This window comes from Cornus florida, unplaced genomic scaffold (genome assembly GCF_030987335.1).
Source record: "Cornus florida cultivar Cherokee Brave unplaced genomic scaffold, ASM3098733v1 CherokeeBrave_3.0.0_Hap2_Chr02, whole genome shotgun sequence".
Classification (NCBI taxonomy): domain Eukaryota; kingdom Viridiplantae; phylum Streptophyta; class Magnoliopsida; order Cornales; family Cornaceae; genus Cornus; species Cornus florida.
In genome coordinates this window covers 91733885-91754599 of record NW_026775572.1, presented here as the reverse complement: position 1 = coordinate 91754599, position 20715 = coordinate 91733885, and the positions used below count along the sequence as shown (strand labels likewise).

The 20715-nt window shown below is 41.8% G+C and overlaps 1 protein-coding gene across 1 annotated transcript; it reads left to right on the top strand.

The window, feature by feature from the left end:
- Window positions 1-820: 820 nt before the first annotated feature.
- Window positions 821-4219, top strand: LOC132288208 (uncharacterized; the record flags this gene model as incomplete). The annotated part of the gene is made up of 3 exons (XM_059789842.1): window positions 821-1798; window positions 3344-3480; window positions 4093-4219. Coding segments are annotated over exons 1-3 (1242 nt in total), but the record flags the coding sequence as incomplete, so codon positions are not given.
- Window positions 4220-20715: the final 16496 nt, after the last annotated feature.

The following is a 20715-nucleotide window of genomic DNA, read 5'->3' as shown; positions in this document are numbered from 1 at the left end:
CAATCCCGACCAAGGGCAAGCTAATGCCATGTTCTCGCGGCCCGGGAACAATCCATATTCCAACACCTACAATCCGGGTTGGCGAGATCATCCGAATTTCTCGTGGCGGCAACAAGCCCCACAAAATTCCCAATTCCAAAACCAAGGGCGGCAAAATCAGCCCTCTTCTCAATATCAAGGTAGACCTTTCCAAGCCTCTTCAAGCTACCGTCCTCCTTACAATCCAAATGTCTCCAATCAACCTCCTGTGTGTCCAACTGACGAGATAGTAGCTGCAAACAAGCAAATGATGGAATCATTAAATAAGCAAATAATGGATGCCAACAAGCAACTCTTGACATCCTTGCAGCCTACTCTCCAAATGGTTCACTCTCATACTCAATCCATAGCTAATCTCGAAAATCAAGTGGGCCAAATAGCTAACTCGGTGAATCAATTGCTTCAAAAGGACAAAGGCAAGCTTCCCTCTCAACCTTTTGAAAATCCTAGAGGAATGCATGTGATTGACGAAACCCCTCCTCCGAGTGGGCCGACTCATGAACAAGTTCAAGCTATCACCACCCTTCGGAGTGGTAGAGTGGTTGACAACAAGGTCGATGGAGACAAAAGTGAGGAAGTTTTTCTTTTGAAAAATCCAAATCCAAGCTCTTCTAATCCAAATTCAAGCTCTTCTAATCCAAATTCTTGTCCAAATACCATTCACGGAAATCCCACACATGTCACCCCAAATGTGGAAACTACTTATGAGCTAAAAGCTCCGTTTCCTCAACGTCTTCAAGAGTCGACACATTTTGGGAACAAGAATTGTAAAATTCAAGACATGTGGGAAGTTTTCAAGCAAGTGAAGATTAACTTGCCCCTCTTGGATGCTATCAAGCAAATCCCTCCCTATGCAAAATTTCTTAAAGATTTGTGCACTCAAAAGCGCACTTCTAAAAATCATTTGCCAAAAAAAGTGAGGTTGACTGAAAATGTTAGTGCTATCATTCAGCACAACACTCCTCCAAAGTATAAGGATCCGGGTGCCCCCACAATCTCTTGCATCATTGGTGACAGCAAAATCGAGAGGGCCCTCCTTGACTTAGGAGCTAGTGTGAATTTAATTCCATATTCAGTCTACCTACAACTTGGTTTGGGAGATCTTAAGCCGACTTCCGTGGTTTTGCAACTTGCCGATAGATCGGTCAAGCATCCACGAGGTATTCTCGAGGACGTTATCATCAAAGTGGACAAATTCTACTTCCCGGTAGATTTTGTGGTTCTTGATACGGAACCGGTCCATGACCCAAAAAAGCACATTCCCGTGATCCTTGGTAGGCCATTTTTAGCCACTGCTAATGCATCAATTAATTGCCGAACCGGGGTGATGGACATTGCTTTTGGAAACATGCAAGTCAAACTCCACATCTTTCATGCAACTCAACATCCCTCCAATGAGGATGATTGTTTTCTTGTGGATGTCATTGATGAAGTGGTCGAAGAATCTCTCCCCTTCATTCTAAGCAAAGATCCTCTTGAAACTTGCATGTCCCATTTTGACTTCTCAAACTTTGATGTTGATCAGGCCATTCAAGAAGTCAATTCCTTGCTTGATATTAATGCTATCATGGATGTACCTCCTTGGAAAATTCCAAAAGAACCACTTCCCCAACTTTCCACCACTCCTCCGGTCCCATCATTGTTATCTCCGCCACAACTTGAGCTTAAGCTGCTCCCGGCCCATCTCAAGTATGTGTTCCTTGGTCCAAAGCAAACCCTTCCGGTCATTATTGCCTCAGACCTTCAAAAAGACCAAGAGACCAACCTTTTAGCTGTGCTCCAAGAGCATAAAGAAGCTATTGGTTGGACAGTGGCAGATTTGAAAGGGATTGACCCCTCCATTTGTATGCACCTCATTCATATGGAGGATGACGTAAAGCCTACTAGAGAGGTCCAGTGCCGGTTAAATCCAAATATGAAGGAAGTGGTCATGAAAGAAGTGATCAAATTGCTAGATGCGGGAATCATCTACCCTATCTCTGATAGCAAGTGGGTGAGCCCCACACAAGTTGCCCCCAAGAAATCCGGTCTCACTGTTGTTGAAAATTCAGCGGGTGAGCTCGTGCCACAACAAACCACCACCGGGTGGCGTGTGTGCATTGACTATCGGAAACTCAATTCATCAACTAGGAAGGATCATTTCCCACTCCCATTTATTGATCAAATCCTAGAAAGGTTAGCCGGCCAAAGCTTCTATTATTTTCTTGATGGTTATTTCGGCTATAACCAAGTGGCAATCGTCCCCCAAGATCAAGAGAAAACAACATTCACATGTCCCTTTGGTACTTTTGCCTATCGACGCATGCCTTTTGGTCTATGCAATGCGCCGGCAACATTCCAAAGGTGCATGATGTCCATATTCTCCGATATGGTTGAAAAGTTCTTGGAAGTTTTCATGGACGATTTTTCCGTATTTGGCCCCTCCTTTGACTCGTGTCTCAAAAATTTATCTCTTGTGCTCCAAAGATGTAAAGAGACGAATCTAATTCTAAGTTGGGAGAAAAGCCATTTCATGGTCCAAGAAGGCATTGTTTTAGGACATGTCATTTCTAAGCAGGGAATCGAGGTAGACAAGGCAAAAGTTAAGTTAATCTCTAATCTTCCTCCTCCGAATTCCGTCTGTCAAATCCGTTCTTTTCTTGGCCATGCCGGATTCTATCGTCACTTTATCAAAGATTTCAGCAAAATCTCACGGCCCTTGTGTAATCTCTTAGCCAAGGATGTTCCGTTCAATTTTGATGACGCTTGCATGGAAGCTTTTATCAAACTTCGTACTCTCCTCTCATCCGCCCCAATCATGAAACCCCCTAATTGGTCTCTTCCCTTTGAGATCATGTGTGATGCATCCGACTATGCATTAGGGGCGGTTTTGGGCCAACGTGTGGATAAACTTCCGCATGTCATTTATTATGCTAGCAAAACTCTCTGCGATGCCCAATTGAACTACACCACCACTGAAAAAGAATTGCTAGCTGTGGTGTACTCCTTGGATAAATTTCGCTCTTATCTTCTTGGCTCCAAGGTCATCGTCTTTTCAGATCATGCCGCTCTTAGGCATTTGTTAGCGAAAAAAGAGACAAAACCCCATTTAATTCGATGGATCCTCTTACTTCAAGAGTTTGACATTGACATCCGGGACAAAAAAGGGACCGACAATGTTGTCGCCGATCATCTCTCTCGCTTACTTATTGAGAAATCTTCAGAATTCGCAGCCATCCGTAATTCCTTTCCGGATGAGCAACTTCTTCAAGTTTCACATTCTACTCTTCCATGGTTTGCGGATATTGTCAATTATCTTGCGGTTGGCAAAATTCCAGCCCATTGGTCCAAACAAGAGAGGGACCGGTTTTTCTCCCAAGTCAAGCATTTCTTTTGGGAAGATCCGGAACTATTCAAGTATTGCCCGGACCAAATCATCCGGCGATGCATTCCTGAAACCGAGGCCACAAGCATTCTAAATTTTTGCCATACTCTTGCTTGTGGAGGCCATTTTAGTGCCAAAAAGACCGCTAACAAAGTTCTTCAAAGCGGATTCTTTTGGCCTACCTTGTTTCGGGATGCATACAATTTTTGCAAATCGTGTGAACGATGTCAAAAACTTGGTTCCATGTCCCGAAGAGACATGATGCCCCTTACCAACATTTTAATTGTTGAAATTTTTAATGTGTGGGGGATTGACTTCATGGGACCATTTCCATCTTCTTATGGCTATGAATACATCCTTGTAGCGGTGGATTATGTGTCTAAATGGGTTGAAGCCGAGGCTACCAAAACCGATGATCATAAAGTCGTGGTCCATTTCATTCAGTCTCACATCTTTAGTCGTTTTGGTACGCCCCGAGCAATCATTAGTGATGGTGGATCTCATTTCCGAAATCGTTATCTAAAATCCGTCCTTGCTAAGTATTCCGTCATTCATAAGGTTGCTACCCCTTACCACCCTCAAACGAGTGGTCAAGTAGAGATTTCTAACCGGGAGATTAAGCACATTTTGGAAAAAACGGTTAGACCAGACCACAAAGATTGGTCATTAAGGCTAAACGATGCGCTTTGGGCTTACCGGACAGCTTATAAGACACCCATTGGCATGTCACCATATCGACTTGTCTTTGGCAAAGCATGTCATCTCCCAGTAGAATTAGAACACCGTGCTTATTGGGCCATAAAAAGGTTCAATTTTGATCTCAAACAAGCCGGCTCTAATCGTGCGTTGCAATTAAATGAACTTGAGGAATTGCGTAATGACGCGTATGAAAGCGCAAAAATTTACAAGGCAAAGACTAAAGCTTTTCATGACAAACACATCGTCAAGAAGTCTTTTGCCCCGGGACAAAAGGTCTGGCTTTTCAATTCTCGCTTGAAACTCTTTCCCGGTAAACTCCGGTCAAGATGGGATGGTCCATACATTGTCACTACCATCTTTCCTCATGGAGCAATCGAACTTCATGATCCTGCAAGTGGATCACTCTTCAAGGTAAATGGCCAACGGCTTAAGCCTTGCATTGACGGCACAATCCTAACCCGAAAAGTTGAGGAAGTCCTCTTGACGGATCCAATTTATGAGGATTAGTGCCTGCTCTAGCTTTGTCTAGCTATCGACATTAAATTTAGCAACTCAAGGGAAGCAATTCTTTCAATTTCCAAGCTTCATTCTCTTTGAAATTGCTCGTGCCTTGCAAATTTTCTGGGAAACGGTGTAGAAATGCCAAAATTTAACTTTCTCTGGAACTATCTTAAGTTGTGTTCCACATTTTTAGACTGGCTTCTTTGACCTTCTCAACTCTTGTTTTCATTCCCGGAAGTTTCCGGCTCTATCAGGCAATTTTCTCGGACTTTCGACATGGCACTCACATGCATAGCCTCTCATCTTCAATGCATTGTTGAAATGTTCTTAAACTTATCCATGCATTGTGTGAAGTGCAAAGTTTGAAATTTTTTCCAATTTGATCAATGCATTAGCAAGATGTTGCAAAGTTTGACAAATTATCCATCCATGCATTGGATTGGAATAATGTGCCAAGTTTCAAATTTTCCATGCATGGCTTGAATTTAGGACTGACATGTAAATTTTCAAAAATTCTCTATGCTTGAAATATTCATTTTTGAGAATTCTATCCATTTTGCATCATGTTGCAATGTAACAAGCTTGGAAAATTTTCCATTGGCATATAACAAAAAAAAGGGGGGGGGGGGGGGGGAATTTCATTCACTGAAAATTTTTATTCCATTTTCATGCGTAGGAATTTCATTGCAGCCATGAGCTCATAGTTTTTCATGCATGCATGCAGCCATGATAGTTTATCTTTCATTCCATTATCATGCATGCATAAGAATGACAAATTTTAAAATTTTGCTTGCATGCATGCATTCAGCTCTCAAAGAGGCATTCAAGTTGGCTGAAACATTCCATCTCCATGTGCCAATTGATTTACAAGCTACTGAGCCAATTTCGTGCACTCTAAAATTCCATTTAGAGTGCTCCAATTGTGAACCAATCTCATCCCAAGCTCACTGCCCAATTTTGGAGCACTCTAAATCCCATTCAGATTGCTCCAAATTACCACACCAACTTGTCGAGGACACTGCCTTCATTTCGAGCACTCTAGCTTCCATTTAGAGTGCTCTAAAATTTCATGTGCCATTTTGAATTTCCTTATCCAAATTTGGGCACTTCTCTGTTTGTTTCTCGAGCACTAGAACCATATATTTCGAGTGCTCGAGCCTCCACTCCAAAAATTCAGCATGCTCGAAACTTCAAGTGTTCACTTCTGCTTGTTTTTGGAGCACTCGAAGCCACAGTTCTAGTGCTTAAAATACCAACCCACTCACCAACCATGCACAGCATGCACCAACAGACCACTATCAACCATCCTCAAGAACAACCACCATCGGCACCATCCAACCATACAAACCCATGATCTCCATGCATGCAGCAAGCTCTTCAAACCATGCAAACCCACACCCTGCATACACCTCAAACCACCTCCAAATCCCTCTCACTCAGCTTAACCTCTCCACAACTCATCAACCTCACCTCACAACCCTCTCCCAAATCCACTACAACTCTCTCGGCAACCATGCACACCATCCTCTAAACTCAACCTCTCGACACCACCAAAATCCCTCTTCACCTTTCGGCACCCTTAAGCTCCAACCCAACTATCCAAACCCACCACCTCATGCATGCCTCCATGCCAAGCCACCTCACCACCATCATCAAACCACCCTCAAACCCATGCAAACCCACCCCATGCATGCCTTACCAACCCTGCATCCAACCAGGTCCTCACCACCCACAACCAACCTACTGCCCATCATGCAACAAACCTCATGCAACAAACCACCTCACCATGCCATGCACACCATCAACAACACCCCAACACCATTTACCACTCCACCCCCCTTTCTCTCCCACGCAACCTACTTCCAATAATCAACCCCATCACACCAACCATGAACAACCATGCAACCGAGCCCTCCCACTTCCCTCTTGAGTGCTCGAGCTTGTTTGAAGCTCACACCCGAGCTCACTGCCAAGACTTCGAGCACTCGAAGTCCTATTTCGAGTGCTCGAAGTGTGGAGCACAATGCACCATCCTCAGCCGAGGCCACTGCCCCAATTTCGAGCACTCGAAGACACCCTTCGAGTGCTTGAACCAAGCTTCCTTCTCTCTTTTAAAACCACACAACCTCTCTCTCTCGAACCAAGCCTCCCTCCTCTCTTTTCAACCCCGAACCCACACTCCACTTCCCTTCCCACTCTCGGTCACATTCAAAAACCAACCAACCTCACATCTCTCTTCTCGGCATTCACCAAGCCACCCACACAACCTCTCAACCAAACCACCTCAACGATCCCTCTCAACCTCCTTCAAAATCACCCCCACCTCACAACCAACAACCTAATCTCACAACCCCTCACCTCTCGGCCTCCCTCTTCATCTCTCTCTCTAACCCCTCACCTTCGGCCACACACCACATACAACCTTCTCTCACTTCCACCCCACCTTCCCAGTTTTCACTCTAATGCATGCATGCATTCACTCCATGTGCCTCAATTCTTATTCTTCTTCTCAAGGTATGTGAGCTTCATATTCTTCTCAATTCCTTGTCTTTATTTCCTTTATAAGGAGGATGGGAATGCATTGTGGAGGTTGTGTTGTATGTGGTTGATGATTACTCTATGCTAGAGCTTGGTTTGGTTGTAAAATTTTTTGGTTTTCTTCATCCCTCCCACTCATCTTCACATTCTCTCTTTTGTGGTGCACGCCAGGTGCTCGCTGAAAGTCCTCAACCAAGTCCACCTCTCTAAATGTCTCGTGCCGGTCCTTCTTACCCTCCTAGACCCTCTGCGGGTGCCCGTGCTATCAATCGTGAGCGACCACGTGATCCTTGGGATCGCAAACAACTCAACTACGAGCTTTCTTTTCCGCTCACCGATGCCTTTGATATTCTCCCCACAACTTCGTGGGCTGTAGCCGAATTGACTAACCGGCGTCTGCAGCACATTTGCGCGCCCCTTGCCAGGGTTGCCTACCCCCGTGTAGTGCACCTTTTCTATCAGAATCTCCAATGCCCTGAAGAGCCACCCATTTCTCTCACTACATCCATTGATGGCACCACCTATGCTTTCACTATGACTGACATCATTCAGGTTTCTGGTTGCCCCATTGAATGCCCCGATGACATTGTCAATCGTGAGAATCTCCCTTTATATGAGGAGCCGGATACATTAACTGTGGAGCAGATTGCCGCTGCCATTTGCACAGTTAACGATCCTACTAGGCCCCAGTCTTTTATCCGCAAAACCAATCTTCCGGAACGCCTCTGGTTCATTGACACTGTCTTCAAGCACAATGTCTGCCCTTTGGTGCATAGCACCGAGCGTCGGGGCCTCCTTTTGCAAGCCTTATATGCTATGGACCAAGGCCAATGGTTCTCCATCCCAGAACTCATTCGGACCACATTTATGAAGTTTTGGCATGACGCTCATAATGCACGGGTTCCGCGAGTTAAAAATCGGAAATTGCCTTTGCCGTTTTTCATCACTCGGCTCCTTCAGCACAAGGGTTTCGTTGTTCCTCCCCATGAACCAAAAGGCAAAAAGATTAAAATTTTTATTAAGCGCTAGTGGATCAATGTTCTTAGCCATTCTAGTACCCCTCAGCCTGCTGCCCCCCTGTTCATCCATACTCCACCTCCTCCTCCTTCTGAGGATGCTTCCACCGCAGCAACCGCTGCAAGGGTAGCGCCTCCGGTCGACTCTCACCAGGACCAGGCTTTCATCCGGGCTAGCATTGCAGGTATTCATGAGCGACTGGATTGTTTTGAGAATTCTTTGTCCGCATACACTTAGACTCTATGTGAGACTTCTTCACGTGCTGAAGAAAATCGTCGTCTTGCTGCTGAAGACCGTCGTGTCGCAGCTGAGGAACGTCGTTTGGCTTCCGCTGAACGGCGTAAGACTCAATCTCTCCTCCATTCCATGTTGCTCTATGCTAGAGCCTTGTTTGTGCACAAAATTTTTGGGTTTTGATACTCCATCCCACTTCTCTTCACATTCTCTCTTTTATGGTGCACGCCACGTGTTCGCTGAAATTCCTCAACCAAGTCCACCTCTCTAAATGTCTCGTGCCGGTCCTTCTCGCCCTCCTAGACCTTCTTCGGGTGCCCGTGCTGTCGATCGTGAGCGACCACGTGATCCTTGGGATCGTAAACAACTCAACTACGAACTCTCATTTCAGCTCACAGATGCCTTTGACATTCTACCCACAACTTCGTGGGCTGTAGCTGATTTCTAGAGCACTCGAAGCCAAGCTTCGAGTGCTCGCCATTGCCCGAGCTCTCTCACCCAAACCAACCGAGCTCACTGCCCCATTCTAGAGCACTCGAAGTCCAACTTCGAGTGCTCGAACCAAGCCCCCCCCCTTCTTTTAAAAACCACCCCACACCAACCACAAACCAATCCCCACCCAACCACCTTCCCCCTCTCGGCTGCAAGCCAAACCAAGCCCCCACTCTCCTTCCCCAACTCTTCCACCACCCTAGGCCACAAACCCCACACCACCTTAACCCACCATCACCACCACCCCCCCCACCTAGGATAGAGTCCTTCTTGCTCTAGGCTACACTCTCACTCAAGGTATGCCTATGCTATCTTTTCTTTTCACTTTCTTAGTTAAGTTGTTGTGATCATATTGAGGAGTATGGGAAATACCTTTAAGGAGGTTTTGTGGTGCTGTTGATGTTGCTCTATGCTAGAGCCTTGTTTGTGCACAAAATTTTTGGGTTTTGATACTCCATCCCACTCCTCTTCACATTCTTTCTTTTATGGTGCACGCCAGGTGTTCGCTAAAATTCCTCAACCAAGTCCACCTCTCTAAATGTCTCATGCCGGTCTTTCTCGCCCTCCCAGACCCTATTCGGGTGCCCGTGCTGTCGATCGTGAGCGACCACGTGATCCTTGGGATCGCAAACAACTCAACTACGAACTCTCATTTCCGCTCACGGATGCCTTTGACATTCTACCCACAACTTCGTGGGCTGTAGCCGAATTGACTAACCGGCGTCTGCAGCACATTTGCGCGCCCCTTGCCAGGGTTGCCTACCCCCGTGTAGTGCGCCTCTTCTATCAGAATCTCCAATGCCCTGAAGAGCCACCCATTTCTCTCACTACATCCATTGATGGCACCACCTATGCTTTCACTATGACTGACATCATTCAGGTTTCTGGTTGCCCCATTGAGTGCCCCGATGACATTGTCAATCGTGAGAATCTCCCTTTATATGAGGAGCCGGATACATTAACTGTGGAGCAGATTGCTGCTGCCATTTGCACTGTTGACGATCCTACTAGGCCCCGGTCTTTTATCCGCAAAACCAATCTTTCGGAATGCCTCTGGTTCATTGACACTGTCTTCAAGCACAATGTCTGCCCTTTGGTGCATAGCACCGAGCGTCGGGGCCTCCTTTTGCAAGCCTTATATGCCATGGACCAAGGCCAATGGTTCTCCATCCCAGAGCTCATTTGGACCACATTTATGAAGTTTTGGCATGATGCTCATAATGCACGGGTTCCGCGAGTTGCAAATCGGAAATTACCTTTGCCGTTTTTCATCACTCGGCTCCTTCAGCATAAGGGTTTCGTTGTTCCTCCCCATGAACCAAAAGGCGAAAAAATTAAAATTTTTACTAAGCGCCGGTGGATCAATGTTCTTAGCCATTCTAGTACCCCTCAGCCTCCTGCCCCCCTGTTCATCCACGCTCCACCTCTTCCTCCTTCTGAGGATGCTTCCACCGCAGCAGCCGCTGCAAGGGTACAGCCTCTGGTCGACTCTCACCAGGACCAAGCTTTCATCCGGGCTAGCATTGCCGGTATTCATGAGCGAATGGATCGTTTTGAGAATTCTTTGTCCGCTTGCACTCAGACTCTGTGTGAGACTTCTTCACGTGCTGAAGAAGATCGTCGTCTTGCTGCTGAAGACCGCCGTGTCACCGCTGAGGAACGTCGTTTGGCTTCCGCTGAACGGCGTAAGACTCAATCTCTCCTCCATTCCATGCTCGCCCATTTACCCTCTGGACCGTAGCTTGTTGCGAGTGTTGGACCTTATCTTTTTGTTTCATATGTAACTATTTCTCTTGTATCTTTTGTTTTCCTTTTGAACTGTAAGAATTTGCTATGTATAGGTTGCTCTAGTAGACATGATCCCTGTACAGCTCTTTTTGTAATCATGTAAACTCTTTTTGAAATGCAAATTCTTTTTGTTCTGTTAACTTTCGGTACATTCTTTTTCTGTATTTATGCTTGTGCTATTAATGCTGTTTGTGGTTGTTTCTTTTTGTTCTTCATAATGCTCTCCAGGTTGCGCAGTCCAATTCAAGTTTGGGGGTTTTTGTATCACCATGCCGTTTCCTCCCCCTGGGTATTGTTGTTCCTTTTTATACTCTTTGTCATTTTTGTCTCTAACTTACATCCATGTCCCACATTGAGGACACTGTGTAGTTTAAGTTTGGGGGTGCATCAAAGCATTCTTGGCATAGTTTTGGGTATCATATTTTTGTAAAGCAATGATAGTGTAACTTGGAACTTGTCGGAGACAAAGCATATGTTTAATACCTTATGTATAGAAGCAATTGAGAAATTTTTGAAAATAAAGAAATTTGAATTTGAAGTGATCATGCAAATACAATGTAGTCTGTATAAATGCCTCAATTAGATTCTTGCTGGATTTACACTCTTATAAGCTTCACAATGCACAGATGCACATTGGAAACTTAACTGTGAGGCATGCAACTTAATCGACCTTGACCTTGGCCTAGTTAATCTGATTTGATGAACCTAATAGATGAATATCTTTGGCATGATTTAAGTTGTCTAAAAAAAAAAAAAAAACTGAGAAAGAAAGAAAAAATGACCAGTTGACGTTCGTAGCCTTTCTAACTCGAGCTATTAAGCCCTTTGGAGTGTCTCTTCACTTAACACCCTGAAGCCATCTGGTTTGGGAGTTGTTGGCCTAACGCTTGCTACAAGGGTTGGTTAGAAAGCTTAAGGGACTTAAACATTGCACGGTCATTCAAAAAAATAAACTAGTAATAAACATGGTTCGTTGGAGTTCGTAGCCTTTCCAACTTGAGCTATTAAGCCCTATGGAGTGTCTCTACACTTAGCACCCTAAAGCCATCTGGTTTGGGAGTTGTTGGCCTAACGCTTGCTACAAGGGTTGGTTAGAAAGTTTAAGGGACTTCAGCATTGCACAACCATTCTATGTTTCGCTTATGAGTTACAATAAATTGTTAACAGGCAACAAAAGTTGTCTTGAAAATAAAATCATGCCTTAGGGACTTCATGTAAAGGGGAATTCATTGATTTGAAAACTTGTGCCTTGGAATTGGAAAAGAAAGTAAAAGCCGCATGTTGAGAATTCAATTCAATTCACTTTCACTGGAGTTTGAGTTATTTCCATTTAAGAGATGACAATTGAATTATTTATATGGACTATGATGTTGATGCATGCATGTTGAAATGGTTTTTCCCAATTTTTGTATCAATGCTTCATATATGCAAGGTAGTCTTCCCAATGATCCCGTCTCTAGCTCTTTATCTGTTTCAAGTTGTATTTGAGCTATGTTTATGTTTATTTTTGCCATGGTGAATATTTTTGTAATAGCATTCCCGTGTTTTCATTCCATTGAGCTTTGCATTTTGGTTTTGCTAAGCGACTAGCAAAATGTAAGTTTGGGGGTGTGATAAGCGCTGAATACTGTATATTCAGGCGCCCTAAATTACATTAACAAAGTCCATTAATTGATTATTTTATGTAGATTAACTCCATTTGCATGTTTTTGTGCATTTTCAGGTTAAAGTGCAAAAAGGAAGCAAAAATGATGCCTTGTGGAATTATGAACAAAAAGGGTGCCAATTCTGAATTTTTGGCAGCGGTAGAACCTGACTTTTGTCGCCATTTTTGACCTAGCAAACTCAAGAACTGGACTTCCATCATAACATAAAAGATTTAGAGCTCTGAATCAGCTTTCCAAACCTTTAAGCAGTTCATCATTCGGAGTTCGGAACAGAGAGTTATGATCTTCTTAACAGAGGTGCGCAGAACTGCCTGGCAGCACTAAAGTACTGCCTTTCTCCCCATTTTCGACCAACCAGACTTGAGAATTGGGTCTTCATCAAAACATGAAGTTTTTGAAGAACTGAATCAGCTCTCTAAATCTTTAAACAGATCATCATTCGGAGTTCGAGGTACAAAGTTATAGCAGTTTTACCAAAGTAGGTTAGTGTTAAGCAAGAAGAGCATGTTGCACATTACACTAATTTAGAGTGCTCGAGACCACTCTTCGAGTGCTCGAAAATCAGGCAGATTGCAGCTCGGAAATGAACCCCTCTTCAGCCCACTTGTGCATTAGTTTCCACATTTCCACCCTCCTTCTTTATGGAGTGGTTGGGAATGTCTTTGGAGGAGAGAGAGAGCTTAGTTGATAGATATAAGGCAACTAAGGGCCACATGCATCCTATCCTTGAATTTTTACAAGATAGAGGAGAGAGAAGAGAGCAAGAAAGGTGTGTTCTTGGAGCTAGATGAGGGGAGCTTGAAAATGGAGGTCAAGGCTTTGCTTCCTCCTTCCTCTAGTGCATCAATGGGTAACTAAACCTCCATCTAGGGAGGTGATGAAGCCTCCTTTGTAAGCATGCTATAATCTTGTTTTAATTTGGGGAATGAAGTGTATTTGTGATCTTTTCATATTCTAGAGACTTACACATGTTGTAAATGTTCTTCAATTCAATAAATGATTGTGTTAAATGTATCATCTTGTCTTAGATTGTATGTTTTCATGATTATAGGGCTTATATCTTCATAGTGAGAATGGAGATGAGAATATGAAATGGTTTTCTTGGCATGTCTTGTGAAGGTTTTGATAGTCCATTCCTAGGAACGATGAACCATACTACACCCCTAGTTTAATGTAGTTAGGTAGATGGTTCATACCAACCGTGGATGGATTATACTTAGTCTTTGATTACATGTGCATTTACCATACAAAGTAAGGGATTTGATAGGCCATTCCTAGGGGATTATACTTATATGGTTTATACTTAGCTCTGATTGTATGAACTTCTTGAAGATAGTGTAGTTATCATGCATCTCTATATATCATGGTCATTTACATAAGTAGTTCCCCAAGTTAATTGCAAGCTAGCATGTTTATGAGGTGTGTGGTGGATTCATTTCCCTAGTCTTCTCCACCTAAGTTTCACTCCTTTTAATCTCCTTCAATTTATCGTTTTATGCATTCTGAATTTGTAGTTTCAGTGACAAACAAACAAAACCTCTATGAACACCCCTTCATCATCCTAAGAATGACTCTAGACACTTAGGTTACCTTAGACTAGCGCAGTCCCAGTGGTTCGACTTACCCGACCAATAGCCCTATTTTACAATGATTCGTGCTATTGCGAAGTTTGATGTATAGTTGATCAACCGATCAGTGATCTATGTTATCCTTCGTTGTCACCAAAAGATAAAGTTATGCTGTTGTTGAGGCACAGTTTGGAACTGCAATTGTGAAGAAGATGTAACGACCCAGACCCGTGGGTACGAATCATTAACCGGGTCCTTACCCGAACCTGAGGTTACCTAAGTTAATCCCTCATATCTAGTGTCAATACATCATTCTTATGTCATAATTATGCTCTACAAAGCCTCAATACGAATTCCTAAGGCTTAAGATGAATTATACTGGAGAAAGGAGCAAAGGAAACCAAACAGCCATAGTTCGGTCGACCAAAGTGGAGCTTCGGTCGACCGAAGTGAATCCCCTTCTGTACCGGTCGACCGAAACAGGCATTTCGGTCGGCCGGTTGTGATTTCAACAATGAATAGGGTTACTGGAAGAACCGGTCGGCCAAAACAGGCATTTCGGTCGACCGAAATGGCTTTACGAACCGGTTCTAGTTACTAGACTTGCTAAAAATGTAGAAATGATGAGAGGCTTTGGGTAGGAACTTTGAAATTGATTCTAAAACTTGCTCTAACAACTAAAAAGTGACTTTTTACATTGCATGGATAACATCATCAACATTTTATTACAATACAACATCTTTAATCCCATTCATCCGAGAAATATATATAGTCTTTACAATTAGCTCAAAATACATAAAAATAGAGCCAATTACTCATAGTTATATTATAATTTGAGACTTTACAAAATATACATCAAGATGCAATGTAGTACAAGGAAGATCCTTTCTAACTCAGCCCATGCTCGTGAAGGATCAACACCTACTAACTCAACCCCGTGACCTGAAAAAAAAAATGTTAAATGAAAGGATGAGCTGAAAGCTCAGTAGGTGGTGCCTAAACCGCACCCCTTAACGATCCCGTGAATCTAAACAAAGAACGGCACATAGAAAAGGGGCCATATTCATTTTGGGAAAATTAGATATACCATCACATATCTTTCCATACAATCCATACACAATGAATGTAATGCTATGCAATTCCAAGAGATGAAATGTCACTCCCATTTCCAAGTCTTTTCCTAAAAACAATTCACTTTCCTTTCCAAAAACACTTTCCCTTCTTTTCCAAACAATTTTCCATTTCCTCACATCATGCTAATGCATGAATGTATATGCAATTCAATGTCATGAATTTCCATACTTTTAAACCTTAATAACACAACAAACTTAGAGAAGAATTCAACACTACAAGTAAGAAAATATTGTCACTTAACAAACAAAGCATTTTACTCAAAAGATCATGGTATAACATACATTAAACACCAATTTTCACAACAACTCATATAATCACAACATTCAACACTTTTCATTATATTACATGGAGATCATGCTCAAAATTTATAAAAATAGGCATGTTAAATCACAATTAGGATAGCAATTCACAAAAATACAAGGAGTACTTGCGGTTTAGAAACCCCTACCTCTAAATATGCAAGCCCCTAATTTTGATGCCCAAAACCCTAGAATTCGAAAATCCTATGGGTGGCCAAACAAGCAATCGCTCCTATCAATACGTAGATCTCGCCGAGCTCTCCGTTTTGCCGCAAACGGCACCAAAAATCTCCAAATGGTTGGAGATTAACCCAACTTTGAAGTTTTGAAGGAAAAGGAAAGAGAAAAAGTGAAGAAGAGAGTAAGAGTGAGGTATAGCTGGGAGAAGAGAAAAAAATGAGGCCAAAGTGGCCTTTTGCCCACCAAAGGAGTAAGTGGTGGATCCCACCACTTTAAAATATCTTTTCGTTTTTCCTTTTTAAATTTATTTTCCCACCACAAACATAAGTATACATTAACCACATAAAATACCACATAAACACATTAAATAAGATAAATGAAATGCTAATTGACCCAACCAAAAACCCCCGTACGCGACAAATCTGGTAGCGGGTCCCACATGGGACTTTCCGGCCCGAAAAATAGAAAAATGCCGAAGTAGCAACCGATGTATTTCCAAGAGTCCTGAACTCAATGGAATGCCCCAACCAACTCTCAGACACATCCGGCATGCCCCACGATGTTCAGCACGTAAAACGAGAAAAGACGAAAATGCCCTCGGGAAATTAGAAAATTCTAGAAAATGAAAAATGGGGAAAATCGATAACATTGCAAAAAATGAAGGGTGTTTGGCTACGTGAGTTAGGTAGGCCAAACCTAGTTTACTAAAATTTGCAGAGATCCGGTCCTGACTCAACCCGGTTCTGCAGACCCTATCATTGGATCTGATCCATATATCTGGATCTGATCCATTTTTGTTGAATTCGACCTAGATTTCTTGTGGATCCGGTGAACCAATTTCTGGGCAGCGTTTCTCTACCTTCTATCACTGTCTTATGCATTTTGTTGTTTGTTCTTCTTAGATAGTAAGTTTTTTTTGTGAAGTATAGTCTATTTGGTTAAGGATTCATCCATTGTGATACCCCTCGATTCTAGAGCCACGGGTGATCAAGTCCGAGCACAGATCCGAGGGATACCAAACAATTAATATGTAAACAAGCAGAAAATAAAAACTGAATTAAGAATAAATTCATAATACGTTGAAAGAAATCTAAAATAAGAATCCTCAAAGTTGAAATAATAAATTAAGTATAATTTAAAACCGTACAACTCGGGAATCCACCTAGTGGACCCCTAATCCCAAATCCTTAAATAAATTTACAGAATTAAAATTCAAAATTAAAATAGAAAGGAAATCCTATGTAATATGACTGGTCTATCGCACTACCATCAAGAAGTGAGAGTGTGCATTAAGGCGAGGGCCAAGTTTTACATTTATAGAAGCCACTACTACTTTCACTAAAAATATAGGTAGGGCGAGTAGGGATCGTCCCAAGGGATTGGAGTCGTACTTGGTTGTGGAATCAAAATTAGGGCTAGTAGGTCGAGTGATCAAACAATTGGTTGGTTGGTTGATTAAGCTAGAGAGCAACTAATTTAAACTAAGTGATAACAAAAGAATGCAATTAAAAGTAAATAAGAGAGAGAAGAGTCTTGGGGTTTAGAGATCACCACCAAGTAATGCATTTCTATACCATTGACAAGTGACTAATGGGGGCAAATGGTGTGTTGCAATATTGGTGTGTGTGTGTGTGTTTGGTTGATTCAACAAGCAAGGATGACTAGTTAAGCATGTATTGTCTAAACATCATGTGAAAAGCATAACATATCTAAGCAATGAAGCATAGATTGTTTAAACAACATGTGTAGGGCATAATAGATCAAAACAAGTCTTTAATCCTTTCATTAAGCTCACAATCCAAATACAACACAAGGTTAGAGACATATGCTACTTGTATTTAAAAGCCTGGGCCATCAAACAACAAGCATGGATTGTCCTCCCATTTAACACTACACTACATCTACACTACAAGCATGAAAATAAACTAAGGGAGAGGCACAATCCATCAAGGAATAGGTATGAACCATCAAGAAAATCACAAGAGCATTCCATTAAGCACTATGCTTTGACAATCTCTAAATCTATAGCATCAATACACATAGACATGCATCAATAACACAAAATCTAGAGACAAGCATATGAACATCTATTCTAACACAAATAGACATATGGATAGAATGAAATGATCAATTGAAAGCATTTAACCACATAAATCATTGAACAATCAAGATCTATATATACCAAAGTGTCAAAACGTCAATTATAACACTAATCCCTCAATAATACACAAGATTAAGATATAGAAAGCATGTTTGGGGCTAACTCTAGCCCCAAGAGGATGTTTAGCCACTCATGGTAGTGCTCCTCCAACCCTCAAAGGCTAACTCCATGGTAGAAATCTACTCCTTGGATGATGAAGAGTCTCTAATGGTGTCTCTAGCCTCCTCATCCTCTAAGCTTGCCTCCAAGAGAATAAACCCTAGAATTGTATATTGGCTCCCCCTTGTAAAAAGCAATCTTTATCTTTATATAGGTAGGTCAAATGACACCCAAAATGAGCTGGGGTCGTGCACAAAATATTCCCTAATGATTGGATAAAGGACAACTTTCAATGAGATGAAAATTTAACTTTTTCGCACTAGAGGAAGTTCGATCGATCGAACCTTGGATTTGGATCGATGAACTGGCTGAGATCCATCGAACTTAGGCTGGATCGATCCAACTGGTTGAGCTTTTTGGGAAAAGACAAATCTGAGATATTTTGGGAGATATTTTTGGGAAAAGGACAAAAGTGGTTAGTGGGTGGTACAGTTGTGGATATGATCAATCATTTGAATAAAGACAAAAGTGTTCGATCGATCGAAGGGTGGTGTTGGATCGATCGAACTTTGGACTTTTTGCTTTTGGGCTAAGGCTTGGATCTATCTTGAAGTGCTGAGATCAATCAATGTTGGATCGATCGAACCTTGAAGTTGGATCGATCGAACTTTGCTGCTTCCCACCTTTAGCTTCTTTTTGCTTCTTTCTTTTTCCACTTTGCTCCTTTCTTTGTTTCATCCCAGAATTGCTTCAATTAAGCTCTTATTTGGCTGAGTTAGCTTATTTTCGGGATAAGTGCTTGAAAATAGAAATAATACGAAATCAATCTAAAATGGTAAAGTAAGATAGATAAAGGTACTAGAATGCTTAAGCTTAAGGGGTTTAAATACGCACTTTTCAGCGCTCATCACACTCTCAAATTTAAATATTGCTAGTCCCTAGCAATAAACTAGAAAGTAAAGGAATGAAATAAACAACTATACAAGTATAAATCTAGAAAACAATAAATGAATAACGCCACTTTCGTAGGGAACACGATTGCACTTAGCATATGCAACAAGCCTTTTAAACCCCTAGGTTACCCCTAGTGGAAGAGTGAAGTCTCGTGAGGGTTTCCAGAAATGATACCCACAAACATTAAGCTCATTATTTCAAAAGAGGTATCAATATTGCAAACAAGTATTGGGAGAAAACTACCTCAAGTATGCAGTTTTTCAAATATTTCTAAGCAATCTCCCAAAATTTCAACACCAAGCAAGCAAATATGGTCCTTCACACATCAAGAAAATGATCATACAAATCAAAATAACTCTAGAATCCTTTTGAGTGGACCGGCATCAAATATGTTGCTATCTTAGCCAACTAATGAAATTAATCACATCCTTACCCTCAAACTAGCACACAAATCTAGTCCCGATCATCAAGACAAAAAGTGGACCTTTTATTAAAGCTTTATTATTTTAGGTGCGCTTATTCTTTTCCCTCGATTTTATTTATTTATTATTTATTATTTATTATTTTTTTATAGGATCAAAGATGGAAGCATGGTGCAATATGTTGATTTATTAAGCTTTCTAGCGATTCATGAGGTCGAGCGTTAGGTCAATGACTCCCAAACCAGACGGCTTTAGGGCATTAGGCATTCAAACACCCCTACGGACTTACAAGCTCAAATCAACTCGGCTACAAATCAAAACAACCTCCATCTAATCATTTCCCTCTTCTCACCTTTTGGGAGAAGTTCTCACTTTTTATTGCTTTTGCAACTTTTTTTATTTTTATTTTATATATAAATATATTTATTTCATTTATTAACCTAGAGTTTGGGCCCTCCACCTTTCGGCGCGAGAAGTTCAGTGTTTGATGAGGCTAGAATCCCGGCTACTTAGTGAAAAGGGGTTGTTATCCACCTTTATCAAGAATGAAAGCTTTCAATGCACTACTAGCACAATTGGGATATAACCAATTCAATAATCAACAAAGCATGTACCCCACAAATAAATGCTAGTGTGCGCCTGTGCTAGTGTAGAATACTAGAGTGAATCTTAAAACAATCACAAAGTCAAGATGATGTGGAATACAAGTGCAAGCAAGATATCAATCTTTTAAAAAATTTACTCCTAAATGGCATCCCTAAGGCATACAAGGAGTATTGGACTCTCAAGTCAAGCAATTTTTAAATTTTTAAGCAATTTAGTCCTCAAAAGATCAAAATCATAGCTAGATATGGACTAATCATAGAAATATCCCTCAAATACACAAGTCATGCTCAAAATTTTGAATTTAAAACTAACACTGCAAAACACCATTCCTCCCAAACTTAAATGGCACAATGGCCTCAATGTGCAAAGAGAATAAAGGAAAGAGTATACCAGTGCAACTAAGGCATATAATGATCGGGACTGAAGTATCCAAAGTGGGTGGCATTGCCCCCCCAAACTTGGGATGAACTGCGGTCCTGAAAATTGGCACTTGGATAAACTCATCAGATAACAAAATGGGATAATTAGTGTACAGTGGACATGCAAGTGTAAATGAAATAAACAGATAAAGAGATGAAAGAGGTATAAGGGTGGTCCTGAAAATCGGGTAGTACTCTCTCACTGAAGTCACTGTAATGCACCTGATGGAGTCAAACATATAGATATGAGAATATAATATACGATATCCATAGCAAAAACAGATATATATAAAACACATAAAGTGCAGGTACAACAGAAATATCAAAGCCGACAGACCGGCTGCAAAAATAATAGTATTGTATAGTGACAAAAATAAAGTATCAATAGTAGAGAGGGATCATGAGATAGAAGGAACTGGGAACTCAGGAGGATGAGGTAGGACGGGCTGGTCGGGCTCCGCGGATATCTCTGGATAGATCTCAGAACATAGTCGCGACATCCGTGCGGAAGGTAGCAAAATCAGCTCTGTGGGC